The 18,915-nt window shown below is 35.0% G+C and overlaps 1 protein-coding gene across 9 annotated transcripts; it reads right to left on the bottom strand.

Moving 5' to 3' along the window:
• Window positions 1–561: 561 nt before the first annotated feature.
• Window positions 562–18,419, bottom strand: LOC111712426 (longitudinals lacking protein). Of its 9 annotated transcripts, none has more exons than XR_002767449.1 (11): window positions 11,350–11,459; window positions 6,928–7,167; window positions 6,011–6,092; window positions 4,807–4,857; window positions 4,484–4,573; window positions 3,207–3,986; window positions 2,852–3,129; window positions 2,474–2,536; window positions 1,910–2,050; window positions 1,223–1,684; window positions 562–878 (listed from the first exon to the last, which is right to left on the bottom strand). XR_002767449.1 is itself a non-coding variant. In XM_023487032.1 (10 exons), exons 2-10 carry the CDS (start codon window positions 6,987–6,989, stop codon window positions 1,570–1,572), a joined length of 1,662 nt encoding a protein of 553 aa, XP_023342800.1. In that variant the 5' UTR covers window positions 6,990–7,167; window positions 18,402–18,419; the 3' UTR covers window positions 1,264–1,569. The 9 variants fall into 9 exon arrangements, 2 of the variants coding, with proteins under 2 accessions (XP_023342800.1, XP_023342825.1); XR_002767455.1 differs by having other exon boundaries at window positions 1,230–1,684; XR_002767460.1 differs by having other exon boundaries at window positions 562–846; window positions 1,230–1,684.
• Window positions 18,420–18,915: the final 496 nt, after the last annotated feature.

Below are 18,915 nucleotides of genomic sequence, written 5' to 3'. Positions count from 1 at the left end.
TTAGAATTTCAATTATTACACTAGGCCTCAAATCCGCACAGACGCAGACTTTCGCATGAAAGACTTATCAGGGAAAGCTGAGCTAAGCCTTGAATATTGGAAATCCACAATGTTGAATAAATGAATAAAACCTGTTTGTACAGTGGGGCTTGATAAGCTCTCTCACAGAGTATACTTTACAATAGAATATGGTAATAAATTATTTTTGGCACAAATAAGAACCATTATTAAACCATGTTGCTATATCAAAATAATTTGATAAATTGAAATCTTTTTCCTTTTTAAATTTGGCAACATGTGGAAAACAACGGAACTTTACAAAAATGACTAAATACACTTATAAAAATAGCAAAAAAATTGGCAAGAAAATATTTGGCACATTTATATTGAGATCTTAGAAATTTTTGAGACCAATGGTATGAGATTCTAAAAATGTAAGTACAAGATATGTTTAAATAAAATCACTAGAAAATTTCTAAAAAATGGGAAGAAAGGCGGGCAGGCGGGGTTTATAGAAAAATACAAACATTTTTGGACAGAATAATTAAAGCCCAGTAATTGTCCGGTTACATCACATTTAATTCCATCAAATGCCATTAAACATTAATCAAGTCCATCCTGTGGCTATTTTTTGGCTACAAAATAATGCCATGGCGAGACTCCTCTAATTCTAAGTTTACATTAATTCACAGCGTAACATGAGTATTTCTCGACATAAACATTCATTCACAAAATAGATATTTTTCACATTTATAAACATTGATTTTTGGCTACACGCTAAAGCTCGTTTAAGTTTAATTTACACTTATCTCTAAATATTAGGTACACGTATTTGAATGCTTTGGTCTTGAATTCAGGCAAACCGAATGGTTTGAGGCCTAAATCAGAGTCGTCCACCGTAAAGGACAATCCAATAGAACTTAAGTTCAATTATTTCCTAATTCAAAATGTTAAATAATCTGTAGTGCACAACTTTGTAAATTTGTTTCCAAGTTTGGATTAGAATGTCGAGTAAAATATTTCCAGATTTTATACATTAAAATGAAGCATAATTTATGGAAAAGATACAACTTAAATTACGAATTTAAATGCAAAATATCGACTGACCTAAATAAACTTAGACATAACTAGATTTTTTTTTGCTAATTCGAAGTTGGAATTAAATAAATGAATTAGGAATGCTGAACTTAAATTCCGGATCAATGCTTCAAAAAGTCAGGACTCTGAACCAGTTTTGGAATGTGAATTTGCTGAGCAAACCTCCTTTTTATCTTTGGACTAAAATTGATAAACATTGAATGACTTATTTTCCATCGAAGACATCGGTACGAAACTGACTAAATATAATTAATTGCAACATGTTGATACTTTCTTTACTTAAGATTGCAAATATTCCCTTCTCATATAGAAAACGCATAATCCTGCTTTCAATTATTTTGAGCGAACAGTCTCGATTAATACTGGAGGGGGGGGGGGGGGTATTTATGCTTTGGTTCTTACAAGGAACTTGAAAACCTCATTATCCCTAGATCTTTGGAAGCATCTTATCGAGGTTGGCGAGGCGAGTGTTTATGCGGATATATTATGCTGGTTCTCTTGTTCTAAGAACGGTTGTTGGTCTGTCATCAGTTCTATTCTGTGGGTTTTAATATGCTGCTTCATGTTGTAACGCTGGATAAACCGCCTGGAAATATAAAAATTAAGCATTTTTAAAAGTTGATAAATTACCGTAAGTTGAGAACTAAATGATGAAATTTGCTTTTATTTGACAATGAGAAAATGTTTGGAATTATAAAAGTACGTTATCATGTTTCCCTTCTCCGCAATTTATAAATAATCATTTATGTAGTTTCCAAAACATTTAATTCTTTCCTGTTCAATAATTAAGTGCATTAAATACATATTCTACCTAGGACAATATGGACATTTGTGAGGTTTATCTCCGGAATGAATCTTCCTGTGTCTGTACAGACTACTAGGATCTGCTAACTTCTTCCCACAAACCTCACAAGCAACACTTGGTTTTCCATTCGTTCCAATTTCACCAGTTCTAAACAAATTAGATTTTAAAAACACTTTAAAAATATTATCATCTAAGAAAAAAGTGCATGCACTGTAGAATTAGATCCCAGAAGAAAATCTATGTTTATGATATCACATTTTCTTGCAAGTTCTATGCCACATGGATTTCAGGATGCTTTGCAACCATCTTTCAACTTTTAAAACAAAAACAAAAAATGTTTGATCATATTTCTTCGTAGATTTTAAAAATTTACGGAAATTAAAAAATCTTTAAGACAAAAATTCGTTCAATTCTGAGCATCCATAAACCACCCTGGGCCCGTTCGGTTCGCCTGTTTTGACTGTATACATATGTAGAATGAATCAGATTAATGAAAAAAATAAAAAGCTAAATTTAACGAGAATAAAATAAAAACTGCCCGGCGGCCCTATTAATTGTTTAAGGGTGAACCTGGTTTGCGAATTGGAGTGGACCAAAGTCTTCCAATATTTTCGCAACTCAAGTTCACCCGATCTGAAAGTACAATATTCACAGACTGATAACAAATATATATAGACCAAGAGAGATAGATAATTATAGAGATATAGAAAATAAAGGAAAATTAAAGAAAAAAAATTAATTATCTCTTACGATGATCCACGGGGCACTAGGTCATAGTTTAAAAAAGTTATTTTAAAGATGTAAACAAAAAGATTAAACACACAAAAAGATCATCATTTTCGTAAACATCACATCTCTAAATGAAACAAAACGACAAAGAAAATATAAAATTAGTTACAAGAATCTTCAATGAATAAAAATATTTTACAGGAGAGCATAAATTCTAACCTTATTCCTCCAAGTGGGTTTTTATCCAGTTTATCCGTTGAACCAGTGGACCCCCTTCTAGACTCCTTAGGTAGGTTTGCAAGGGAGCTCAAGGTACTCAAGGATCCCATGCTGGCCAGAGAGCTCATTGAGCCCAGAGAATTGAGTGAGCCACCTCCCATACCGTTGAGCCAGGCGTAGGATTGTGTTGGAAGGTTTGAAAGGAAATGAGAGCGAATGCGTCCAGCAATATCTATACCAAGAGTATCACTTAATGAACCCAAAGGTTGTGGAATATCCTAAAATATCAAGTAATTAATTGACTGTTAAACATGCATGTTGCTAGAATTTAACACCAGATAAAATTTTTCCTCACCTTAATATCTTTCTCATAATCTTCTCCACTTGAGTTTCTCTCCTCCCTTGAGTCTCCTCTGGAGTCCCTTGAGGCAGGTCTTTGACCTCGCATGCTGGTCAACTGTTCCAGACTGTTCAACCATGGACTGCCTCCATATCCAGAACGGCGGAGATCTTCCGCCAGCTCCGCCCTTCTTAGATCATAGCCGAGGTCCTCAGGAGGTGTTGTACTAGATCTGCCTGTCTTCAGGTAGGATCCGAGGATGGAGTACCGGGGCGCGAGGTCAATCTTCCCTCCCGTGCTAAAATCTACAGGTTGGTCGGTGTCTATCTCCTCGGTGTCAGAAACTGGTAGATTGTCGATAGGGGATCGGTTCTCACTGGACCCTGAGATCTGATCTAGGGATGTGATCCTTAGATCATTTTCTATATGGGGCCAGGGTCGGGGGCTGGACATCTCGCTTTCCCGGTCTCCGCTCAATCTCAATTTTTTTGGCACAGAGGATTTCCGTCCTTCTCCTTTCCTACTCCCACTCTTACCACTAGTGGCGCTGTGGCTGGACAAGGTTTCAACACTCTGGAATTTATCTCCAGACACATCGGAGGCTTGAAACTGCTCGTCTACTATTAAAGGTCTCGGAGTATCATCATCGGAGGTCGGAGGTTCAGCTGTTGTGAGACCTCTGATCTTGAGACTAGAAGCTGTCCTAAGAACCTCCTCAAGGTCGACTTGGCGTACAGAGATGTTTCCTCGGTACATGTACTCTAACAATAGGCGCATATGCTCGTCAGAAACATCCTGGAAAATTTACTTTTATTTTTCATGAAGAAAAAATACTTACTTCACAGAAGAGTAAATAAGAGTCAGAGGATTAAAAGTTTATCAAGATTCTTCTGTGCTAAATGTTCAATATATTTGAAATCAGCACTTTCTAAAAAAATCGATAAATATTGGATAAATGGAAAAAAACTCTAAACTAAAGAAGGTAAGAGAATCCTCACAGTTTTGATTTGAAAAGAGAAATAACACAACATACTTTATTAACAGCTCACGTTTTCATTTAGCGTAAACATTCAGGAATTGTATTTATGAATTGGATTCAAGAATCAGCTTTTTTTAAAACCTTTTGAAGGGCCCGTTGTTATACAATAGGATGCTTGCAAGGATTGGCGAGGAATAACTGCCTGAAGGGCCCGTTGTTACCGGGGTATTTACCTTGAGAAACACAATAGGATGCTTGCAAGGATTGGCGAGGAATAACTGCCTGAAGGGCCCGTTGTTACCGGGGTATTTACCTTGAGAAACACAATAGGATGCTTGCAAGGATTGGCGAGGAATAACTGCCTGAAGTAGGGACTGCAGGCGGACAGAATCAGCTTGTGAGCCTGAAATAGTTTTAATATTTATATTTCCTTTTATTCGGATCATTGTGTAAGCAGTGTCAGTATCAGTAACAGTGTCAATATCAGCGTCAGTGTCAATATCAGCGTCAGTGTCAATCAGCGTCAACGGTCGGGAGTCGGCGTTGACCCTGTCAGCATCAGTGTCTGTATGACTTATGGTAAAAAAAACACAAAAAATTGCGCCTTAAATTTAATTTAAATTAAAGCATAAATACCTTAAACTGTTCTGTTTCTGTTGCAATAGTCACGTCTGTAAATTCTCCGCTCTGAAAACATAAAAATTAAATTATCAATATTGTCAGTAAATAAATTTTTTTGTCAAAAATTTTGTATTTCTGGTGGAAAAATATAAAGACTCTGTAATCTGTATGATTTTTTTATTTCCCTCCACCCCCTTCCTTCTGGGGAGGGAGAGTACAAAAGTTTTGAACTTAAAACCTTTCACAATTGTACGTTTAGTTTATTCGAAGTGATTTGTTTTTCTTTATTTTTCCCTCATATTTGAGATATTTAAACACTTTTCGACTTTTAAGCTAAATACTCTCGAGAAATGATTTTAAATTCTTTTAAAATGTCTTCCACAGTTTAAATAAAGGTTTTCTGTATTCAGAAACAATAAAGAAGTTTAAATATTTACAGGGTTTCATGTACGAAATGCGGGCATTTTCTTTTAATAATTTTCAAAGATAAATTTTATTATCTTAAAATTAACTCTTAAAACATTGAAGAAATTAAAAAGTACTTGTTATGTAGAAGAAATCAATGTTTTGTATCATTTAAAGATGTAGAAGAAAAAAATCAATGTCAAAAACTTAAAAAATTTGATGTCAGTTAACTATTAACTATCCACGAGATGAAAATTTTAATGAAGTTAAAAAGTAGTCGAACTGATAAGGACTAGTACACTTCTTCACTACTCTCCGTAGAGTAGTCGAACTGATAAGGACTAGTACACTACTTCACTACTCTACATAGAGTAGTCGGAACTGATAAGGACTAGTACACTACTTCACTACTCTACATAGAGTAGTCGGAACTGATACACTACTTCACTACTCTACATAGAGTGGGACCCAAAAACTGTGGAATAAGAAGACAACTGTTAAACGCAATTTAGAATACTAGGCTTTCGGGCCCATCTTCCCAAATTCAATTGTGAACATTTTCTCTTTAAATACATTGTAAAACAAAAACAAACAGTTTGCGGATTTTATAACAAAAAAATTTGGTGGATAAAATGGAAATCGAATTTTGTTAGAAGCTATTTTAGGAAATTTGGATCATTCATAAACCTTCCGTGGATTACGTAAGGTCCCACACACAATTTGGGCCCGATCGGTTCAGCATGTAACACAGCCATTTTGCAGTGCACAGAAACCCAATTCACTCAATAACGTAAATGAATCATAATAACTATACCTGACACAGTTGATGAAACACATTGATTAGTTGGGAGTTGTGTTCTGACCAGCGCAGCATATATTCAGATTCATTCTTCATCCTATTCATTAATACATTCAGATTTATCCTCTTCGTTAAATTATTCATTCTTCGTCCTATTCATTAATATATTCATTCTTTATCCTTTTCATTAATATATTCATTCTTCATCCTATTCATTAATATGTTCATTCTTCATCCTATTCGTTAATATATTCATTCATCCTGTTCGTTAATATATTCATTCATCCTTATATTCATTCTTCATCATATTCATTAATATATTCAGATTCATTCTTCGTCCTGTTCGTTAATATATTCATTATCCATTCTTGATCCTGTTCATTTATATATTCAGATTCATTCACCATCCTATTCAATAATATATTCATTATTCATCCTATTCATTAATATATTCATTATTCATTCTATTCATTATTAATATATTAATTCTTCATTCTATTCATTACCATGTTCATTATTTATAATATCCATTAATATATTAATCATTCAATATTCATTATTCATCCTATTTATAAATATATTCATTATTCATCCTTGTCATTAAAATGTTCATTATTCATCTTATTCATTCAAATTTTCATTCTACATTCATTAACCTATTCATTAAATTTTCATAGTTCGTTCTTTATGAAATTCTTTGTTATATTCTCTATTCATCATTCCTCCTATTCATTGATATATTTAGGATCGTACTTCATCTTATTCATTGAAATAGTCCTTGTGTATTCGTTAACATGTCCATAAAAAAATTTCTTTCTTTATCCTTTTCGTTTAATATATTCATATACATTACATACCTTAGTTCGTTGTTCTTCGATAAATTCATTAATATGTTAATTAATTAAATTTATCTTCGACATTTTTAAACTTACTCTTCTTCCTTTATTGAGTGTAGATCTGAGTGTGATGGAGAGTTAGGAGTTAGACCAATCATTGTTCACAAGTATAACTTCAAGTTACTGACTTAGAATGGGTTGCCTTTTATATTGCACTTGTTGGCACTTTTTGCAACTTTTTAACTTAAAAAAGTGGAAAAGTTTGTCTTTTATATAAAAATATTAAATCTCTCCACCGCGCTGCCGTCCTCCTTGTTCACATGACGGAGACTCAAACTGAAATGAAAATAATGAGTTGGTTGATTTTCCCCCAAGCCGCCGCCCGGCTCTCTCCCTCTCTTTCTCTCTCGGTGTAAGCAACATAGGATCCAAATCCCCCAGATCGAAGTCTATAGAGTCCAACGGTTTGAAAACCATTCCTAATTAGTATTTTTTCAATTGTAATTCTATTTCAGCAATCGAGATTTCCTTTAAATTTAAAACTTGAAATGTTTTAAAATGAAAAAAATCTAACCCGGAAACCGCCGGTCTGTATAGAGGACGTGCTTAGACAAGAACTCGGTGGTACTTCAATGCTCTGACACATGCCACGGGAAGGGGGGATGCTTTGGGGGATTTTTAGGATGGGGGAATGGTTGCTTGGCCCGGACCTGAGGGGAATTTTGGGTGCATATAGGGATGAAAGGGGAAGAAGGACGCTATGATTCATTCAAAGTGTACTAAAATACACAACGGTCGCTAGTGCTTTTTCAGCATTATTATACGTGAAAAAAATTATATGAAGTCCATGAGGATCGGAATTCGTCAGAATTAATAATATATTCATCTGTTGTTTAAATGGTGTAATTCTGGGCATTACAAATTAATTCCCGTTCAATGCTTTCTGCATATATATATGAGATTTTCAGTCGGAAATAAAATTGTGCCAATTAAGTAATTTCCTCAAAAAAGCTATTAACTTCAAAGCAACATCGGCTTGGTTTTAAAAACATATGTTAGATCTAAAACCTGCAATATATGTATGTCTATGATGCTGGGGGAGTCCCTCAAAACCATTTCAGCAGATGGTTCTTGAATAGGCTTTAGCAGGTGCATGTATTACACTGACTGCATATATTTCAGATTTCAGCGTGTGCTAAGAGGGAGGGGGAAAGGGGTGTGCTCTGAGGGGAGAATGGGGGGTACCAAGTGAGGGTTGGGAATATTTTTGATGAAAGCTGAATGAGAAGGTTAGAAAAAATAATAGTAACAATATAAGAAAGCAGACAAGGGAATATTATACATAAGATTTGAACAAAATTTGAAAGGAAAGAATTAAAATTCAAGTCGAAATTTAAGCATTTGACATGATAATAAAGTCGAAATAGATTAAAAGCTCTGATAAATAGACAAAAGTTGAGGCTTGGCAAATAGATTATCAAGTAAATATGGTGGCAACTGGCAACAGAGAAATGAACCAATAATACACGACGTCACAAGTGTCAAATTGTGTCAAATATAACGAGGAAAACGAAATTTTTTAGTTCACATGTTTTCCAAGATTTAAAAAAAGTGTAAAAACAGAAAATAAAGAACACATAAAATTTCATTTTTTACTGGAATATATGCGCTTGTGAAGTAAGAATACAGCTGTACTGAGAATTGTACGATTGTACTATATATTAGAGGCTTGAGAGAATTTAGAAAATAAAAGTTGAAGAGAAAATGTTTGTACAATTAAGGAAATGTTTGAAACTGGAACAAAACCTACGATAGTAGGAGGATGGAGATTCCTAAGAAAGGATTGAACAACAACAAGAATAACAAGAATAATCATGTTTAAAATTATAAGCAAGAAATTAATTCCTAATCACAGTCTCAATCGCGGGCAGGTCAGCCCCCCACCACCCTCCAAACCTAGACCCCCCCCCTCTCCAGGACAAAATCTATTATACAGTCCTTGTCTAGGGTTCCGATGCTACTAGAAAGGTCTCCCCCCCCCCCTTCTCCCCTGCCCTAATACCCAGTCAGACCAATGCTAAAATAATCAATAGTAGACGTAGACATACATGGATTTGGGCAGATATTACACTATAAACTAGTATGGCTCAAGGGGGGGGGGCTCATCCTTTAAAAGTTTCCAATCAGGATTTGAAGCCATAAGTAAATCTTTTAAAGTTCATGTCCTTATACATGTAGAATGACAACTATAAATATTGTATTTAATAAAATTTTGTCCTTCATATCTAATTTATTTTTCTATAAAAATAGTAATTTATTTCCAAGCATTTTTTCTGGGAGGATGCAAATGGTTTGATTTGTTTTGATCATATTTTTATTTTTACTTAGATCAGAAAATATCTAAGGACGTCGAAACCATACCGAAGAAACATTAAGACGATGAAAAATAAGGTATTCTCTGCCTAATCACGTGTTTCTCCCAGCAAAGAAAAAACGAAATGATTGAGACATAAAGACAAAAACAGATTATATAAGCTGGGACATAAGAAACAAAAACGACTAATTTGTATAAGTGTTTATAGCAAAACAACCAAAACAATTGGTTCCAAAAAAAGTGATCATTTGGAAATTAAAAACAAAACATAGTAAACTGCAGTGTAAAAAAATGATGATTTAGAAAGGAGAAAAATCAAGGTTTCAGCTCGAGCTTTATAAAACAAGAAAGTTTTGGAAGCTGGAAACTCACAAGAAAACTTTCTTTTAAGAGAAAATACCATTATTAAACGTGACTAGAATAATGATATTCTATTCCTCAATGACATTGATATCTTAGAATTAAAATAAAAAAATACCAAATAATTGTGCTGCAGGGTAAGATCACAATATTTGTGCATTCTTTAATTATTCGTTGAAAAGGCCGTAACTGAAAGTTTTTGCAGGGGGGGGGGAGGGTACGATAAAAAGGGTGAACAGGGGGCCGGAGGGACAAAGCCCTCTACACAATCAAGAAGCACTAAATCATAGATGGGGGGGGGCACGAGATCGTGTGCCCCCCCCCCTTAGACGGCCCTGCATTTAAATGCTAACTGAATGGCGCAAGAATGTGACACGAGTTCATGGATTATAATTTGTGAACATATCTAATCAATATTAATAGTTTGATCAATTTAGTAAAGTTGATAGTGAGGCATAAAATGTTGACAAATATATGCATGAATCATGCACTGACTCAGGCAAAACTTGGTTTTTAAAACTGGTATTGAGGGATTCAAGGGGAATATATAATATAACTTTAAGGTTCGATGTGTCGAATGACTGTTAATATCAACCCCCTATAGTGGAAAGAGGAATATTAATTATATGCGAAAAGAACCATTAAAGGGACTGTCATAGAATCTTTCTTTGAATAGCAATATAGAGATTAAAAAGAAGTCCATTATAAAGGGACACTGCAGTGAGTTAAAATTTAAGTTAAAGAAATCAGATATCGATCTCGCGCATGTAGAAACACAGGTTTATAGGTTATTAAAGAGTCGAATCATAAATATATTACATGTATAACAGATATGTACAGCAGCTATTAAAACAGACTTGCTTAAACACTACCTCTTAAAGGTCACTTTATGTAAAAAATCTCTTTACGGTGAACCTATCGTATCTGCACTGTATAGTGTATACTGCACATTAGGGTCCGACCTATAGTGAATGATTTTTGGACCCCAGCCCTCCCTCCCCCCTCCTATAAAAAATCCAAAAAGGGTCCAAAAATAGTATACGAGGAAATTACCGCACATTACACGAGGAAATTACCGCACATTACACGTAGTGCAGGGAGGCATCGAAGGCACATATAGAGGGTGGAGGGGTGGAAATCGCAAGATCAATTATTTTATTTTATTTCTCAGCAATACGATTTTTGGACACCTCCAGCTCCTGTCAATTTTGTACATGGATCTTATGTATTTAAGACATGGATAAAGTTCAACAAGGTTATATTTGACCATGTGGTCACAGCTCCGGCCTCGAATCCTGTCATAGCCGCGGCGCTCGGCCCTCATAGCAGCTGTCCTATAGCAGCAGCGCTCGGCCCCGAAAGTGTCTTAACTTAACCTGTAAACCCTAAATATATACTAATTTTGTTGAAAATTTTTGAAATTGAAGGCCCGTTCTGGCCGCAGCGCTCGGCCGGCCCCAGCCTCCTATGCCACATGCGCTCGGTCCAGAAATTGTCTTTATAACCTAACATATGCCCCTAGTGTAATACAAAATCACTTAAAATTAATGGTCATGTACAAAATTAATAGAAGGGGGGACGGACCTGAAGGATTTAAACTTATTATTAATTTGTGTGCACACACACTGCACTGCAGTCAGTTATGTTATTCAGAACGTAAATACTTGCATGCAACGTGCAAAATTATAATATTTTTTGAGCAAAATCAGTTGTTCTCAAAATTACGCAATTGATGTGCAGCTGGATGCATTATAAAATATAAACTTAATAAGATAATTTATTACCAGTTAATCTTCGAAATGTTGAACGTATACGACTTCTTATTCCGATTGCGCGGAATAACTTTAATGCGTGATCACTATGCACTGACTGAGGCTATTATTGATCCGTTTTTACCAGTTTCTCCCCCCACTCTCATCTACCCGGACCGGCTTAAGGGGTTGAAAAGGAGTGTAGGCATTGGTCATCTTCCCCCCCCCCCACCCCCAGCAATCCGGCCTGGACAAAGGTCGCCTTGTTGAGATAGGGGTTGGGGCATTCTGACCCATATTGCCCTGCTTGAAGGGGGGGGGGGGGCTACGGTATGGGTTGACCTGCCCAGGACACAGCTGGATTTCATTAGATGTTTCTATCCTTAATTTCTTAGTTCAGATTATAATATTTAAAAAAGCCAAAGCATGGATGGATTATAAATTGATCATTTTTAAACCATGATCTCTTAAAGAAAAAGATCAAATGTGATCATTAATATTCCCCCCCCTCTCCCTCCCTCTTCTCATAAAGAATTGTGTTGAAAGCATGCCCCTGATCGCCCTGAGTTGAGGCCTGTAAAGCAGTGACAGGGCAGACTTTTCATATGTAAACATCTTTAAACCAAGAAACTGGTTTTGCTTTAGAAGGCCCGTTCCGTAACAATCGAGGGGGGCTCGGGGGGCACAGCTCTGGGTCACAACTATACTGCAGGATCATTTTTCTTTTCTCAACAATAAAAAATTTTCTGCACTCATTCAGTTTCTTTATTTTTATGTGAAAATGAAATGTTAAATTTTAAATCATTTCTAACATTTTGAGCGGTGCACCTTATATTTCCCAATTCTTTAATACATGATTTAAAACTTTTTTAGCGCTATTATAAGTAACAATGAAGATCAATTGAAATTCAAGATTTTCTTTTTATTCAAACTCCAGCATATTCTATAGTTGCATGTGAGATTTATAAAACTAGAATTTTGGCAAACTGAATTATTTTCATAAATTATCTTTTTCATGCAGACATTTACATCCTTTTTTCATGCTTTTACTAGTTCCAAAGATAATTTTCGGCTGTTCATGGCTCATGCAATAAATTATTAATATTAGGTTTCATAGTCTTTAACTCTTATCTTCTCAACATGTTATCTGAACAGAGTTTTCAAGGGCGTATACAGAGGGGGGCATGGGGGCAGTACCCCCCTAGAAATCAGAGCTTTCACCTTTTCAAATTTTAAACTGAAGAGAGAAGAACATCAAAGTTGGCTGTTCATTCAGTGCACTAAGAAAATTGTAAACGTGGACCAGAGCCACCATTGGCAGATTTCCGAATGAAAAATCTATCTAGAATGCACATTCATGTTAATCGGATGGGCGCTATCAGGGAATGGGATAGCAAAGTAAACAGTTATTTTTAAATGCCAAGCCACGAAGGCTTCAGTTTGGAGGTAGTAAAAGATCATTTTTTTTTTTTTTAATTTAGATTTAATTTACTTTAATCATTGCACCGCCGTTTTGTAATCTTTGCTTGTACCCATGGAATTTTAAATATCGAATTAAAACAAAAAACTTATAATTTATTTAGCTTATGTCATCCCCAAGGGTATCTATGAGTTTCCTCACTAAAATTCAGCCTATTTGATTCAGCCGTTTGGCCATCCATAGCAAACACATAAATGATCTATAAGTGATTTATTATTATTATATCTTTGCATATATACTTTGTATAATTGTACTCCTACTTTTTTTTCACAACTGAAACTTTTTCAAGTCATTTACTTTGTCCTTTTTTTTATCTCATAGAATTTAAGTTGAATTGTTTGGTTTTTCATGTCTTTTACTAGTATAATAATAATTATTACAAACACAAAGTATCATAAAATGTCGATATATTAGAAACAATGCTTTTTTTGCTAGTTTTGTTTGAAGGAGAGATAAAGAAAAGTACTTGCAAGCAGTGGCGGATATAAGGGGGGTTATTGGGGTTATTTACCCCCCCCTAGAATCCTGGGGGTAAATACCCCCCCTAGAATCTTGGAGGTAATTACCCCTGAACATATATTCAGGCCCTGAATAGCAGGGGTTCCTCCACTTGCTGCCTCTTCAAGTTCTAGTTGCCTTGACCCCTTCACTTAAAAAAAAATATATTCCCTATTGCTTAGTCTGCACTCAAGTGTAAAGACTTCTATTTTCATGATAGTAAAAGTTTTTGCGGCATTTTGCAGATGCCTAAACAGTTATAAGCTTTGAAAACTGTTTAAAATTTAAACAAAAAATATAAACGGAATTGTATATTGATAATTAGGTTGCTAACATGGCTACGGAACACCATGAAAACAGAAAGGCTATCTAGCCTTGCACTCATGCACTCCCATCCAGGGGTGTACGAGGGGGGGCCGCGCCCCCCCCTCCCNTTAAGCAGTTATATATGACAACCTGACTGATGTAGGAGGACAGGGGCAAGTGGGCGGCTGTCAACAACTCTCGCAGCGAAAGGGTGCGTTCTTTCTACTCAACAAGAAAGAAGCTTTAAGTGGATTGATCCAAGTGAATGACTATAGATGTTTAAGAGAGGAAAGGTGGACAAGCAGTGAGATTCTATGGTTTCCAGTTATAGGCACTTGGGGGTATCCCATCCAGGCTTACACATGTTTGGGAGCAATGAGTGTGATGTTTCCTGTAAAGAAGCCAAATGTTTTGAATTTACAGTTTAAATTTTGCCCCCCCCCCCGGGCAACTCCTTTGGGGGGGGACCAATTTTGCACCCCCCCCCCCCCACCACATTTAATTCTGTATATGCCCTTGAGTTTTATGATCAATTGCATGATAGACAAAATTTTTGTGCAATGTAATTGTTAAAAATCAGTTTTTTAGTCTTGATTCATAGATTTTAACATTTTCTGATGTTTTGGGATAAAAAAAAATCATAAAATGTTTATCCAGCGGAGCACACCTCCTTATTATATGCATCTATGCATTTTTTAAAACTTTGTGCCCCCCCCCCACAAACAGTTTCAACACAACACACTTTTTAAATAATAACACCATATTAAAATTCCATCCAACAATTTGATTATGTCATATATACTATAAGCCATTAATTATTCATTGGCTCAATAACTTGTAAACTTCACAGTCGTCTTCTTATTCCGCAGATTATGGGAGTGGGACCCAGGGGCGTGCGAGGGGGGGGGGGCTCTTTTAATATTATATCTGCTTGCATTTCCCTTCCTCAGGCAATCTACATTCTATTTCTACATTGCATGCATTGCGTTGCACTCACCCAAACTAAAAGATTAAGAAAAGAAATAAAATATATTCTGATTCACAACAATACCTTTCAAAGCTTTGTCTGATCAAGTATTGCATTAAGAATCCATGTTTCCCTTTTTGAAAACTGAATATTTTTATTTGTGGTTTCTCTACAAAAGTGACTCGCACATTTCTTGCTTCAAAAACGATGGAGAAATGAAGATTTTAAAGGTACGTTGGATATGCCACTCTATAAATGGAGAGTCACTTAAATTAAGCATGTATTCCATTAAGTATAATTACATCTCTGCACTGTTGCCCTTAACTAAAAAAGTTTCATTATAAAAAGCTTTAATCAATACTGCCTTCAGTGTAAATATATATTTGCTATAATATTTGATAATACAATATGTATCAATCCTATTAAAATATAGATAATTTTTTAGAAACATTTCCATCTATGTTTTTCATCCCTTGAAGCTTACACCACAGTATTAAGAGGGATTGCCTGATTTTGTAGGTCCTCCCACTTGGCAACATTGTGCCCCCCCCCCCTTAAGAAATTACATAAATAATTTATTTTAACGCTTGTAATATGGAAGTGCGTATATGATCAAATAGTTTACATAGTCAAGAAAGGTATCAATATTTTTTTCAAAAAAGGGGTTTTTAAGGAGTGGGCACAAAAATATGCAACCCCCCCCCCCTCCCCTACACAAATGCTCTGGTACGCCCCTGGTGGGACTCACTGTAAATTTAAAAAAGGGAAAAAAATTTAAAATGTTTTAATTAAAAGTTGAAGTACTTTAAGATTCCGAGAAGAATAGGATATTTTGTTTGTTTATAAATATATATTTATTTATATACAGGGTGATTTGCGGCGCCTGGTGCAATATTGTACCTTTTTTTGCGCAACTCTCCTGTATGGTGTTTTTTCAATATTTTTTGAAAATTTGTAACTTTTTTTGGCCAAAAGAAAATCCGCGAATCTTTTTTTTCTCTCAAAATCAAAAGTCCAGAAAAGCAATTAAATGTGTATTCATATTATTTCTCTCGAAAATCTAAAATTTTATTAAGATTGAATCACAGAATCCCAGAAAATTGGCAAAATTGTAATAAGAAAATTAGCAATTTTTAGTTATGGTCTAATTTTTACGGAAAGGTTATTTAAATGCTGAAGTTCCTTTCTTCTTAGTATATTCTAAAGTATTAAATATACGCTGTTCAGTTGAAACCTTGAGAACCATAGAAAAATAATTTTTCCGTAAAAATTATACCAGAACTGAAAAATTGCGAATTTTCTTATTACAATTTTGCCAATTTTCTGAGATTCTGTGATTCAATCTTTTTAAAATTTTAGATTTCGATAGAAACAATTTATTTACACATGTTTGCTTTTCTGAACTTTTGATTTTGAGAGAAAAAAGGTTCGCGGATTTTTTTTTTGGGCCATTGAAGTAACAAAAAAAATTACAAATTTTAAAAATACCCTACAGGAGAGTTGCACAAAAAAGGTACACTTTTGCACCAGGCGCCGCAAATCACACTTTTTTTTGACTCACCCTGTATATAAATATATATATAACAATAATTTTCCTTATTTTTCACAAATTAATTGCCTTGCATTCATGTCCCAGAAATTTCCTATGAAAAATAAAATAAATTTATCTTGAATATTTTCTTCTTAAACGCAATTATTAAAGTAAAGTAGTCTCAAAATACACATTAACAAACTAAAATATATTTTTTCCCGCTTAACTAGTGTTTAACGAAAAACGTCATAAGAAAAATAACGAGGAAAAGCGGTGGCTTTTTATTCACATTTTTTACATGATATACTCAGGGGCGGATACAGGGGGCGGCAGGACCTTAGCACCCCCTGACGGATTCAGGGGGGGGGCGTATTCAGAATAGCTTCTTAGTAGCACTTAAGAGGAAAAACCTAGTGCAAAACAGGAAAAATATCTATATCTTAAAAAATTTTCCCCTTTTCTTTTTGTTCTTAACTCTGAATTTTTTGTTCCGAAATAAATCTAGCACCCCCCCCCCCCCCTTAAATCCTGTATCCGCCCCGGACATACTCTAACTATATGAGACACCACACTTGTTCGCCTCGGTGTAAAAAAGGCTCGAAATGGTTGGGTCACTGAAGTTAAGCACACTTGTCCACAGACAGTAACTGGATTGGTGTCCAGACTGGTGTTCATGGGTTCGATTCCCGTACTCCACACAAACCTATTGTTTCTAAAACATCTAAAGCCTACATTTGGTTAAGCAGTTATATATGACAACCTGACTGATGTAGGAGGACAGGGGCAAGTGGGCGGCTGTCAACAACTCTCGCAGCGAAAGGGTGCGTTCTTTCTACTCAACAAGAAAGAAGCTTTAAGTGGATTGATCCAAGTGAATGACTATAGATGTTTAAGAGAGGAAAGGTGGACAAGCAGGGAGATTCTATGGTTTCCAGTTATAGGCACTTGGGGGTATCCCATCCAGGCTTACACATGCTTGGGAGCAATGAGTGTGATGTTTCCTGTCTGAACTGGTGGGTAACCTTGTAAGAATTTCATAACTTTAACGATAGCTCACAAAAAATAAAGTTGTGTTAGATTTTATGATTTCAAATCAAACCAAGAACTTTTATTGTTTTCTTTCTCATCAGTATCTTCGTCAGAATATTCTCTTTCGTTTAAACCCTGGTATTTTCTAACATTATCTCTTGTACTTTAACATGAATAATGTTACAAATATTGTAATGGAACCATTTTGTGTTGAGAGAGCAGGAAGAAGGGGAGGGGTTTAGGAAAATGGAAAAGGGGAGGAGGGGGCGGATATTAAATTTAGATGATTTGTTATCCAATCTATATCCTGCAACCTTCGCAGCTTAGTAAAAGTAAAGATATAGAACCTTGTTCAAAATATATAATTTGGTTTTACATAGGAACTCTAATTTTCTAATCCCTGTAGCTATAATAATGTAATCCAGCTCATGATATTTTAAACTATCTCACCTAGCGTATATCAAAGGACTTTGACATTAGGTTGCAAAGATATGTTTGAAAAAATAGGAGTATGAGGATTCGAGAGTAATTATCTTTTATTTACTTAACGCAATCAAGATTTAGTTTATCTATATTATAAAGATCTTTGCTCATATATATATATATATATATGTAGATGCTGCAGAAGAATATCCGATATGAAACACAGTGTCCCACAAAAACCAATCTTAATAAACAATAGAACATCTTCTAGACTTATTTCAAGCTATATCTGGCCACACGGCTGACCAAATTGTCTGAATTTTGTTGAAGGGGGGGGGGGGAATTCCACATGCAACGCCGGGGCACTTCATTTAAAATATTAATATAAATATAAGAGCACAGACGAAGTATAAGCATTTGATAGATATGATTTACTCTATTCTTACCAATACAAGTGCTTAAAGTTCATTAAGTGCTTTAAGTTCATAAAGTACTTAAAATTTATTAAGTAATGAAAAGTTCATTAAACGCTAAAAATTCATTAAGTGCTTCAAATGCTCCAGGAATAAAATATTCATGATAAAGTGATTAATGTACTTTTAATACTTGAAGTTCTTGAATTGCTTTATAGATGCTTTAATACTTGAAGCACCTAGGATTAATATTAAAGTTCCTGAAGTTTATGAAGTGTTTTAAATGTTTAAAGTTCATAAAGTTCTTATGCTTTAAGTACTTAAAGTGCTCTAAGTGCCTGAATTACTTAAAGTGTCTGAATCACTTAAAGAGCTCTAAGTGCATGAATTACTTAAAGTGCTCGAAGTGCCTGAAATAGTCAAAGTGCCTGGATTTACCTTCTCGTTGGCCTGCCTTGGCAGGGTGCAGGTCCACACTGGTCAGAGGTTATAGATAGATAGATAGATAGAAAGATAGATATTTAGAAAGATACAAACTATCCACCGATAGATAGATACACAGTGCCCAGAGAGGACTTAGCTCAAGACCTCACAGGCTTGGCTCTTAAATGGAGGATTTCGTAGTTTTTAACTTTTCAAAAATTGGATTTTCTATTTTATTAAATGTTATTCGTTTAAATAAGTCCAAAAGCCATGTTCTGTACTTCCTGTTTTTTTCTATCTATCGTTCTATCAATCTATTTTCGAATCTTTCTATCTTTCTATCCATATATATATCTTTCCATCCATCTATCTTTCTATCAATCTATCTTTCCATCCATCTATCTTTCCATCTATATATCTTTCCATCCATCTTTCTTTCTAGTCATCTAAATATTTGTATATCCATCTGTCTTTCTGTCCATCTGTCTTTCTATTCATCTATCTTTCCATAGATCTATCTTTCCATAAA

The sequence above is a fragment of the Eurytemora carolleeae genome, unplaced genomic scaffold (genome assembly GCF_000591075.1).
Source record: "Eurytemora carolleeae unplaced genomic scaffold, Eaff_2.0 scaffold49, whole genome shotgun sequence".
In the NCBI taxonomy this organism is placed as follows: Eukaryota; Metazoa; Arthropoda; class Copepoda; order Calanoida; family Temoridae; genus Eurytemora; species Eurytemora carolleeae.
Note: the sequence above shows the minus strand (reverse complement) of the source record. Positions and strands in the feature narration are given on the sequence as shown.